The 12,079-nt window shown below is 41.9% G+C and overlaps 1 protein-coding gene across 2 annotated transcripts; it reads left to right on the top strand.

Moving 5' to 3' along the window:
* Positions 1-362: 362 nt before the first annotated feature.
* On the top strand, positions 363-4,394 carry RPS12 (ribosomal protein S12). Of its 2 annotated transcripts, none has more exons than XM_082308025.1 (6): positions 363-417; positions 556-607; positions 1,012-1,128; positions 2,824-2,926; positions 3,423-3,524; positions 4,308-4,394. In XM_082308025.1, the coding sequence occupies exons 2-6, from the start codon at positions 594-596 to the stop codon at positions 4,368-4,370; spliced, it is 399 nt and encodes a 132-aa protein (XP_082164151.1). In that variant the 5' UTR covers positions 363-417; positions 556-593; the 3' UTR covers positions 4,371-4,394. The 2 variants fall into 2 exon arrangements, with proteins under 2 accessions (XP_082164151.1, XP_082164152.1); XM_082308026.1 differs by having other exon boundaries at positions 388-417; positions 559-607.
* The last annotated feature ends 7,685 nt before the right edge of the window (positions 4,395-12,079 follow it).

Below are 12,079 nucleotides of genomic sequence, written 5' to 3'. Positions count from 1 at the left end.
CCCGCTGAAAGTCGGCGGAGATTGAAGTGAGGTTTGTTCCCCATCTTCCTCCAGGCTGCCAGGCACTGAGGAACGGTGCCATTTGCAGCCAGACAGCTTCAGCAGCAACGGGTGCGCTCGCCGCCCTAGGGAAGATGATGGCCCCTAGCCCCAGGTGGACCCTCGCCCCAGTTGGGCCCCAGCCGGCTGCTGCAGTTGGCTTCACCCCCAGGCGGCCGCGCTCCCCGTCGGCCGGGCCGGGCCGGGCCGGGCCGGGTCTGCTCTGGCACCGAGGGAGGTAGGCCCACGGCGAGGCGGCGGATCAGGCAGCGCCGCGGGCAGCCTCCGCGCCCGCGCGGGCCGGGGTCCTCGCTCGCTATAAGAGCGTGAGGCGGAAGGCCCGCCCCCTCTTTGGCGGCGGCTGGCGGCGGTGCCGGGGTGAGTAGCCGTGATGGCGCCGGGGTCCGCCGGGCTGAATCCCCGCGGCCGGCGGGGCATCGCGGCGGGAGCGGGCCGGGCGGGGGCCCCGGGGCGGCCGGCGCCACTCACCCAGGCGGCCTGTGTCTGTATTTGCAGCAGGAACCCGGGCGGGAACAGCACCCACTGAGAGCGCCATGGCCGAGGAAGGGTGAGTGGGGGCGGAGGGGCCGGGCGGGCCGGGTCCCGCCTGACGGCGCCGCTCCGTGTCGGGCCTTGCAGCTCCGGCCGCGCAGGCCCCGCCGTGGAGCTGCCGGGTGTTTCCTGCGGGCGGAGGCTGGGTGCGCGGCGTGGGGCCTGGCTGGCAGCGTGGCTGTGTGCAGGGCCTCCCCTGCGCTGGAAGGGAGCGGAGCTGGCCGGCTCGTCGGCAGGATGTAATATCTCTTCGTTTCTTCCAATTTCTGCTTTTCAGTTTCTCCTTTGGCTTAGTTCTTAAGCTCGCTTTTTTTTTTTCATATTTCTTTCTGATGATGGATGCTTGCAGGTGAACGGGAGGCTTTTGCTTATAGTTGTAAGATGTTGGCACGATGGGAGCAATAACATCTGTCTCTTTAGCATTACTGCTGGAGGTGTAATGGATGTTAACACCGCCCTGCAAGAAGTGCTGAAGACCGCACTTATCCATGATGGCCTAGCTCGTGGTATTCGTGAAGCAGCCAAAGCTTTGGACAAGTAAGTGGTGTTCCCGTTTTGTCTACGGTGAATAGCAAAACTGTGTGAGGTATGTTGTGGTGAGGTGTGTTGAACACATACAGTGCTTACTTTGTCCAGATATCTAGTTGAAAGACTATGTTTTTCTGCCAAGGAGTTTTGTCTTTTGCTGTATCTGTTTCAGGGTCTTTAACTGTGATCTTAAAATACAGATGCTAAACTCAGTGACTCAAGAATAACAGCATGTAGTGTATTATGTTCTGCCTTTTTGTGACCCCAGTGCCATTGAGTTGTCATATGGATTAGTTCTGTGAAGAAAATGGAATGACACTTGCAGTATGCAGCTATGGAAATCTGGGGCTCAGGAACCTTGTGTTTTAAAACATGATAAACTCTTCTCAAAACTTGATAATAATGTTAATCAGGAGGGTTAATATGTATGCCAGACTTAACTTGGAAGAGTTGGTTTAGTTTTTATGAAGAAAAACTGAAATTCATAGCTTGCCTTTACTTTTTTGCTAGCTGCTTTTTTTTTTTGTTGCAGCTGTAAATAATTGCTTTAGTAAAATACCGAAACAATTTTAAACTTGTCATGTATGTGCCAACCATGGTCATTAGTATTGGTTTCTTGGTAGGGTGAAGTACTCTATATATGTGTGTCCACATACACATACATACTCACCTGTGTAGGCACGTACTTTTAAGGACAGACAGTGCTTAAGTGTAATGCTACAGTGTTTGGGTGATGACTTAACAATTTGTCGGATACCCCTTCACTCTTATGAGTGACAACAGCAGTCTGACAAACCTGTATGCGAAAACCTCTAAGGCAAGGTACAGAGTAATGGAAGAGAAATACTAAGGTGACTGACAGCTAGTTTGTAAAGAGTCCTTTTGAGTTCAGCTGCAACTTCATATGCTGTGTGTGAAGAGGATGATGTATATGCAAGGTTTATATACATTTGTGTGTGATGGTTTTTGCTTAGAAATGTTTATGAAACATTCTGGTGAAACTCATGATGAAGAAGGCCACAGAGAAAACTGACTTTGTTTGCAATGGTCAAATTACATTAGGTTAAGCATAGAAGACCTATACAGCTCTCTTTGTTGTCAGGTATCCCTTTGGTATTCTTAACATTGTACCACAGTATACAAAGAGCCTAATTAGAATTGAGGCCCTGTCATAACAGCTTCTTTGAACGTAAGTAGAAAAGATTGTTCTGAAGAGCTTATAACAACTTGATGTGGAAATTCAAGCTTTTAATAATCACAATTCTAATGTTAAATTACTGATTTTTATTTGGTTATTAATCTGAGGTAAACAAGAAAAAGCAGCTTGTAACTTGGTTGCTTTCTAACAGTGACACCAGTTCTTTATCGGACCTGGTATTTATCCAGTCGTTACACCTTTTTGCAATGGCTGAGAGTTTATTTAGTGGGATTTTTAGAAGCTGCCAAAACTGGAATAGAATCTGATAATAAAGCTAGCAATATATGAGTAGTCTGTTACGTATATGGAAAACATAAAAAGTAGTAGATCATATCAAAAGTATATTTAGTATTTCAAAAGCATATGGTGTCTCAAAATCAAAAATTAAACTTAGGAAGTGGTCATCTAGAAATGCATGTGCTGAATTTTGGTCTTCGCGGTTTTGATTATTAAAGAAAGTTTAAGCAGCATCTGAAGTTACATTTGTCAGTTTTCATTTTTTTTAGACGCCAAGCCCATCTTTGTGTTCTGGCTTCAAATTGTGATGAACCCACGTATGTAAAGTTAGTTGAAGCACTTTGTGCAGAACATCAGATCAACTTAATAAAGGTGAGTGTCGGAACTTCAGACACAAGTTTGGAACAGTTACCCGCTTGCAATATAAGCTGTTTGTTTCAGCATATAGAGAGCTGAACCTTTGAAACAGTATGCTGTAACTCTGTATATGGTTTATCTAAGCAAAATTTCTCTTAGTAGAGGTTGTTTTAGTTCTATGTGATTGTCATAAGCAGTACAAAAGCTGTGGATGTAAATGGCACAGGATGTGTATCGGGTATTTTACAAAGTTGAAATGAATTTTCATGTCCTGTATAATAAGGACTGGAATTAATGCTGCAAGTGGTTGTGGAGCATGGGAGGAGTCTTAACATGATTTTTCTTCAAATTAAAATACGAGCTGTACAATGATGATACTTTGGCTCCCTCTACTGATAATTATGAGGAAAGAGCCCTCCGTTACCCAATACTTCTGAGAGTACAGCGGCTTTTTTGCTGGACCCAGTTGTTAGAAATGACTAGTTCTAATGTGATGCAATGTTTTACACAGGTTGATGACAACAAGAAACTGGGTGAATGGGTAGGTCTCTGCAAGATCGACAGAGAAGGAAAACCTCGCAAAGTAGTGGGCTGCAGTTGTGTTGTTGTCAAGGTAAGATGATGCGAATTCTAGCTTTTCTTGATTTCTGAAAATAGACAGTAAAGATAAGGATGCTTTAGATAGGGGACTATTAAATAGAGCTCTTAGATTTTTTTTTTTTTAAAACAGTTGCTTTCCATTGTTGATAGTGAAAGTAAACTGCTTCCCTGTTCTGTATTCCCTTTCATGTTTATTTAAAGTACTCATTAATTTTGTGAGTTAATAGTTGTGTCTTTAAAGTATCTATGCCCACTTGTCAGTAAGCATTAACAGAAAGGCCTTTTAACTAGAAGAGGTGAAGTTTTGCTGAAGAAAAAAATGCCAGTTAAATGTGTCTGCTCAACTTGAAAATGTTTTGCAGAGCATATTTTAAAATAAAGCTGGTAAAGTAAAGCCACAGTACGAGCCTTGAAAACTTTGTTGTCTTTGAGGTCCCAAGAGATGGCTACATCTTCACAATAAAGACTAAGGCTTTCTGCATGTGTTTTCATACTTGTGTTGCTGTGTCATGTACTTTACGTGGCTTTCTTCAGGCAGAAATGAAGAATTTGTTAGAATCCATACCAATGGGTGTTACACTTGAATGAAACAGAGTAGTCCTTTATTAGAATAGTCATTTATTAGAAAACGAAGGGAAAGCAGCTGGCAGATTGCTTGAGGTTACTTGTATGGAATTTTGGGAATATTTGGGAATGCCTTGAGAAAATGTGTCAGAATCTCAGTTGTACTTTTAAAAATAGGTTGTAAGATCTTGAATGGGTCTGTATGTTATTAATGGGTTATCTTGTGTTACAGGACTATGGCAAAGAATCTCAGGCCAAAGATGTCATCGAAGAGTACTTCAAGTGCAAGAAATGAATGGAAAATAAATTTTGAACCTGACTAGTGTGTGTGTGATTAATGGGTGGGTATCTGTGGAATAGTTCTTTGAGTTGCAAAGGAAAACATCAGAAGATGAAAGGACTTTGCAGGTCTTGGCATAGTTCATTAGTATGTTAATTTGTCAGCTTGCTAAAAAGATACCGGTAATCCGTGCCATTCCTATTCTAGGGTGCTTCAGTTTCCTGTTCTTACCCCAGAGGTTACCAACTTATGGATCTTTGCTTCTCAGTTGAAAAAATGCTGGCAGTTGATTACTACCTTAGCTTGGCAGTGCTTAGGCCTGTGCTTCTGCAGGGATTTTGAGTCACTTGTTAGGGAAAGTCCAAAGTACTGCTGCATCTGTGATGAAAATTTGGCTCCCTCTGCTGAAACAAATGAGGAGAACAGCCTTACCGTTACCCAAATCTTCTGAGATGTTGCAGGAGCTTTTTCAGTGCTATCTTAATTTATTCAGGGAACTTGACACAAGGTGTGTTTTGTTGGGTGTGTTGTGTGTGTGTCCCCAGTTCTGAAGCAAATTATGGGTAGAATTAGCTTATTTATAAGAAGCATTGTCATGATCATCTAGATCTGATACTGTGTAGGAGTTCTCAGTAGTCAAGGTAGCCAAGTAGTTGAGATCTCGCTGCTCAAACAAGGCAGTGTTGAATTCTGGCTTGCCTGGTGTCTTGGTTTCCCTAGTAGGTGGATGACATACAGAACTTGTGTTTTTGTCAGATTTCTTGCTTTTTCATAATAAGGCAAGGTCGGGACTGAAATTCAAGATTACTTTTCTCTCTCCTGCAAGTTGTTTTATGTGTCTTATATTTTCTGTGGAGCAGCTCTAAGTGGAGTCATAAGGAATTGTGCTGATCAGGAGGACGTGAATGTGAGTATGTGGGGCTGGGTACCTGTAGACTGAGGAGAGAGGAATGTGTATTTCTGTTTACTTCTTGGGCTTTTGAGTCTGAATTTTTATTATAGTTTAACCCCTTTTTTGACATCCCCAGGCATTCAAGTTGGGTAGAGGCAGGCATCTTCTCCAGATGCTGGGCTCAGGTGCACTTTCTTCCAGCTCTCATTAAAGCTCTTGAAGTGTCTTGGTTTTCACCCTGTCACAGCTTTCTAGTAGCTAGATCTGGATGACTTGGATTTTTGAGATGTTCCTGTAGTAGCCTTTTCAGGTGTACTTAATGATGGAATCACCTGTTCCAAGTCTGGTTAAAAACAAGAAATGTATCCTTGAGCTAAACTTACATATGTTGTCTTGTCTGAATTTCTTAGTAAAGGAATGAAATGGTAGCTTTTAACATTTTAGTTAATGTCAAGGTAACATTTGTAATACTATAAATAGAGGGAAGTTCTTAACACAAATGTATGAATGTTACCATTTTCCATTTGGATGTTTTTGAATATAGTTGAAATTACAGAAATTTACTCCTATAGATAAGAGCCTTCATTGCAGGTCTTATTTTGTTAAATTACTGGAGGTTTCTAAACACTGAGAAGAGAAATTGTAAGGATAATCCTTTTTAAATGGAGTTGAAAGACACGGTTGAAAAACTTTGTCAATTGAGTTTGGCTAATAATGCTGAGTATCTGACTTGTATACAGAAGCACACCAAAGGACACCTCATCTCTTCTTGTGTCGTAAGCTGCATGTTCCAAGAGTTTTGGATAAAATACACTTATGCTATTTGTTCTTTGTATTTTTTTAATGTTTGCAGCTACATTCTAGAGAAAGAATGGTCTGAAATGGTGGTAGTGTTGGCAGTCTTAATAGGATTTATGGTTTGCTTTTCCTTGGCTGGCTGTTTGATCAGAGTTAAATTCACAAAGAGAATTGGGGTCCAAAACTGGAGCTCAGTACCTGGATTCAATGGCTTGTGTGTTGCTGAGATTGAAAATTGTTTCTTAATTGAACAGGGTTCTGTACCAGAACATTTTTTTTTTACCTGCTAGGAGTAGTAAAGTCATCTTAATTCCTTAAATCTCTGGATGCAGGGTAGCAAATGTGCAATCTAATAAGCTCCTCCAGGGTAGTGGGTGAAGATTTTTAAAAGATTAAATCCATAGACTTATACTCTCAAATTTGAGGAAGTCTTTGCTAAGCCTGTGCAAGCAAACGGAGCTTTTCCAGCTGTTGGCTCTTTGGCTAAAATACAGATTTTCATTTTATTTTTTAACATAAAATGACCCAGGAGACTGGAGGAGAGCATGGTCCCCAGTTCAGATACACTTCACTGACTACAAAGGGGGTTCAGGCAAGTATCATGTATAGATACTTGCTTTCTGGATGTATATGATTATGTGATGTTAACCTGCTTGAGGTTTTAGGGCTGTTTGATAAAATTTTGGTTGCTTTAGCATAGGCAAACAATAGATCTTAGGATTTTTTTTTAAACTGGATTTGCCCTTCTAAGTGAAACTGAATTTAGCTTGAGGTCGACTCAACATGGAAAACTTCTGCTGGACCAACTTACTTTCTCATAAATCTAATAGTATCTTGTGAGGTGAAGCACCAATACCAACACATACTAAAGTTTCAGAGGGGACTATTTTCTAGTTTGCTGTTGGAGGGAGAAAATATGAAGGATACAGTGGAAGAAGGAAGAAATGTCTGTGTGCAGGTGAATTGTAATTCTGAGATGATGATCTTGAAGTGAAAGGATAAGGAACTATCACTGAAAAGGATGAGTAAACATAAAGTTGATAAGCTGTTGATTTAATAAAACTCAAGCAAAGTTGTCTGGCTGTTGCTTCTTGACCTCCATAGAGGATGTGGAAGGCTCTTCACCTTGTGTTCTGTATTTAATATCTGAAGTTGCTCCCCTTTGCACTTCCCTCAATATTTATGGAAAAATCTGACTGAAAGTAGTATGCTGCATTGCAGTACCATCGCTGGATTTCCTCCCTAACTAGAATGCTGTAGAGAAATGGGATATGCTGGGTAAAGAAAAAGATGTTCTGCGAGCACTCACAACCTACAAGAAGGTTGCAGGAAGATTACCTGCATTTGGTTAGGCTAGAACAGTACAACAGCACCAGTTACAGATTTGCACTAAAGGTAGTCAAGGTGTCTCTTTTCGTGGATTTGGAGTTAGTATACTGCTTTTTTACTTCTGACGGGAGCAGTGGAATTCCTTATGACAAGTTTTATAGTTTTGGTGGGGTTTTTTTAAAGCCATATATGGGGAAGATGCACACTGAATCTATAGTTGTGTATAAGACTTAAATTGGCAATGTGTTAACAATTCTTATAATGTTTAGTCAAGTTATTTATCTTAATTGTAATGCAAATAGGTCCTTAAGGGGTTTAACATATTTTAAAACAGCAAGCAATTTGAGGAGAGTCTAGCACACTCCAACTATTCAACTTCACAAAATACTTAATTTAACACATTTTAACTTTATTTTCAGTGTGAGAAAAATAACATCTTCATTATCAGAATGGTTCCTGTGTTTCATTTATACCATGGGATACTGGAATTGCTACTTCAGCAGTAGCTGGGTTATGCATTTCCTCTTAAGCACCATCAAGTATAATCAGTTAGCCCTTAGGAAAAGGGGTTCAAGTAAGGAGAGCCATAGTCCACGAGCAAGTTTTTTAGGCAGCCTTTCTTTTGCAACAATGGAATGATACCTCAATATAACTTCAGGGCTATGATTTTTTTTTTTAAAATAAGTCACTTGATCATTTTACATGGCCATGAATATTAATACTAGGGAATGACAGCTTTCTTCATGCCAAGGCTTTTTTCGTTGGAACAGAACCAACACTTCCTAAATACTTCTGCCGGAAATAATGGGGTTGACATCTTAAATTTCTGATGAAAAATGTTTAGGTATAAAGTTTGGGTTTTTCCTGTAATGTTTTGTTTCCTGGATATGACCTTAGAACCTATGCAGGGTCAGTGTTGGAGAACTGATTAAGACTTCAGTTTACTCTATACTTTTTATACTTAGGACTATCCCTACTGTTTGATTTATTTTCAAAAATTTGCTGAGAACTAAATTCCACCCAAACTTTCTGGTTCAACCTTCACTGTTTGTAAAAGTTATTTTTTTTTTTTAATTCAAATTGGCCAAGGAAGACAAGTGATTGCTAGTCCTTCATACTGGAAGACCTAGTATATCGTTCTTTGAGACCTCTGCTTTGTAAAGAGACATGTTTTCTTCACACTTTCTTGACAGATGGTGTGTTTGTTTCGCCATACAAGATTTTACTGATGTTGATGTGTCCTGCAGGATTTCAGAGGAGTAGACTTTGGATTACTTTAAATTTTAGCCATCTGTAGTTATCACCCTAAGGTACCTGTTACCTGTCCTCTGAAAGGATGTGGTTAGACAGTGTTAAACATGAGACTGGGAATTAAAAACTTGGGAGTTAGAGTGCCAGGACTGACCCTGACTTTTCCTCTGTTGCTGATGATATTTGATTTCCCTTGTAGGTTTTCCCTGTTGTGAAACAGGGATAATGCGGAACGGTTTGCTCAACAATGTGTGTTTTGTGGCTTTTGGTTGGCAGAAGCAGCAGAATGAATTTCTTTTTCTGGACTAAAATACCAGTTTTTAGTGGTTTTGCATGGATTAGTAGTCCTTTCCAGGCCTAAATTCTTATGTTTCCATGTGAAGTAGAAAGCTAACAAAGTGCTTTGAAGAAATGCTAGTAAGTCATTGTGAAGGTGCGAAGTACAGGCTTGTAGACGGTATTGGAAGAACATCCTATGTGAGATTCAAAATAAACAAATAGCTTGAGAATAGTTAAGCTCACTTTGTTTTGGAACCACCTGTGTGTTATCCTGGCCAGTACTGCTTTTCTGTGTCTTGTGCATTTTGCCTTAGCTTGTAAAAGCTTGAGCATCTGGGTGTGTGGTGGGTTGACCCTGGCTGGATGCCAAGTGCCCACCAAAGCCGCTGTATCACTCCCCTCCTCAGCTGGACAGGGGAGAGGAAATGCAACGAAAGGCTCGTGGGTCGAGATAAGGGCAGGGAGAGCTCACTCACCAAGTACCAGCGAAACAGAGTTGACTTGGGGAAGCTAGTTTAATTTATTACCACTCAAATCAGAGTAAGGTAATCGGAGAATAAAAACTGAATCTTAAAACACCTTCCCCGCTCCCCTCCCTTCTTCCTGGGCTTAACTTCACTCCTGATTTTCTCTGCCTTCTCCCCACCAGTGGTGCAGGGGGACGGGGAATGGGGGTTATGGTCAGTTCATCACACGCTGTCTCTGCTGCTCCTCCCTCAGGGAGAGGACTCCTCACACCCCTCCCCTGTTCCAGCGTGGGGTCCCTCCCACAGCAGACAGTCCTCCACAAACTTCTCCATCGTGAGTCCCTTCCACGGGTTGCAGTTCTTCACAAACTGCTCCAGCGTGGGTTCCTTCCACAGGGTCACAAGTCCTGCCAGCAAACCTGCTCCAGCATGGGCTCCTCTCTCCGCAGGTCCTGCCAGGAGCCTACTCCAGCATGGGCTTCCCATGGGGTCACAGCCTCCTTCAGGCATCCACCGGCTCCAGTGTGGGGTCCTCCACGGGCTGCAGGTGGATATCTGCTCCACCGTGAACCTCCATGGGCTGCAGGGGGACAGCCTGCCTCACCATGGCCTTCAACAGGGGCTGCAGGGGAATCTCTGCTCTGGCGCCTGGAGCACCTCCTCCCCCTTCTTCTTCACTGACCTTGGCGTCTGCAGGGTTGTTCCTCTCATGTATTCTCACTCCTCTCTCTGGTTATAAATGTGCAGGTTTTTTTCCCCCTTCTTAAATAGGTTATCCCAGAGGTGCTACCACTGTTGCTGATGGGCTTGGCCTTGGCCAGCTGTGGGTCTGTCTTGGAGCCGGCTGGCATTGGCTCTATTGGACATAGGGGAAGCTTCTAGCAGCTTCTCACCAAAGCCACCCCTGTAGCCCCCCCGCTACCAAAACCTTGCCACACAAACCCAATGCACCACCACCACCATGTATTTGCACAGCTCCTACTTTGATGGAGTTGTGGCTCCCATAGGGGAGCTGGCTATACCTGCCCTCCGTGCTTTCCCATGACAGCGCCCTTTTTACTGTTTCAAGTCCCTTGGAGTCTGGGATAATGGCAGTACTACTCCATGCTTACTCCGTGCTAAGTCTGGTTAAGAAGGAAGTATGTGTCCTCATAATGTGTAGTGGGATCCTGAGTGCTCACTTGAAGGTAATTTCTTATCAGGACAGCTCATTCACATCAGGATCTCCCATCGTAACATGCTGGTATGTTTTGCAGTAGCACAAATGTCAGGGGATCACGGCTTGTCAGCAGCAAATTGTCATGCTGCACAAGCACTTCTGCAGGCTCCAACCATTCCTTTGCAGAGCATTGTTTATTCTGCCTGCTTTGCCAAGAGAAAAGTATATCTTCTAGTCTTATTTAATGCAGAAAGCATTTTATGGAGGGTGAGCACTAATCCCACATGAAGAAAAAAAATATATTTAGTATTAATGCACACAGTATCCTTAACACTTCCTGTTACAAATAAGCATAAACCCTGGTATTGTCTGATTAATGTTCCTGATTTAGAATTGCCTCCACCTGTTTGGTTTTGTTCCTTGTTTGCACTACATAACCTGGATATCCCAGCGGTGAGCCAGTGCCCCTCTTGTGTCCATGTTACTGAAGCTGGTGCAAACACGGTCCCTAAAACATGCTCCCTTTCCTGGAGACCTCATGAAGGTCTCTCATCCAGTGTTGTAAAGGAACTCTGAACATACATCCATTTGTCAGCCTTGTCTTATCCTTTGGAGATGACGGGTTTGGAATGTGGAGCCTCAGTAGGATTTTTAACTTTGTGTTAGGCCATTGAACCGGATACTGAATGTTGGAGGAGCACAGTTGTGGCTTGATTTATGTAACCTGAAGGAAAACAGAAGAAATGGCAAATTATTTTCTCAGTAGTTTTAGGCAGTTAATTTTAGACAGTTAAGTAAATACACAGGATTTTATTCAGCCATTGGTCAGCAAGCAAATGTTTATTTTGAGAGTCTTTTTAACAAATTAAGCAAATGAAGTGGTTAGGATGCTGTTGTATATAATGATCCTACACACATTAAAAATTTTCTCATGCATTGGCATTATTTTTGAATGAAGATCCACCTACAAAAAACGCTAAATCCACAGTAACTTCATGTAGCTGACCTATTGTAAATGATGACATAATCTTTTACGGAAGTAAAGCACTATACAAATATCTGAACTTTCAGCCATTGGGAACTGTGCTTACTCCATTCAATTTCAAAAGTGTCTGGGTCAGGTAATATTATATGAATGAGTGAAAACTAATTTGAAAATCATTGTCTTACAGGAGCTTTCCTCCTCTTCCAATCCAAAAGCAATTGGGGGACTTTTTGTAGTACTTAAGCAAAAGCTTTTAAAATATTTCTACTGAGACCTGTGTGAGCAATATGGTATTACATAAAATGGGGATACTTTCTACAACTAAAGTAGCAACTACACTTTTCAAAAATTTACAAACCAATATAATTTTTTTTTGTACATGGTTGGTTTGTTTCAAAAAAAACCTTTTAATGATCACCTGATATTTCATATTGCTGAAAGACTATTAGGCACAAAGCAGAGTTATATAAAAATACATATCCACAAGGGGAAAAACGTTTATGTACAAATCAACCTAGCTGTTGTTTTGCTTATCTGATTGGAAGTTTGTTACCTCTAAGTAGT

The sequence above is a fragment of the Platalea leucorodia genome (genome assembly GCF_965183815.1).
Source record: "Platalea leucorodia genome assembly, chromosome: 3".
Lineage (NCBI taxonomy): Eukaryota > Metazoa > Chordata > Aves > Pelecaniformes > Threskiornithidae > Platalea > Platalea leucorodia.
This window is presented reverse-complemented; position numbering and strand designations above follow the sequence as displayed.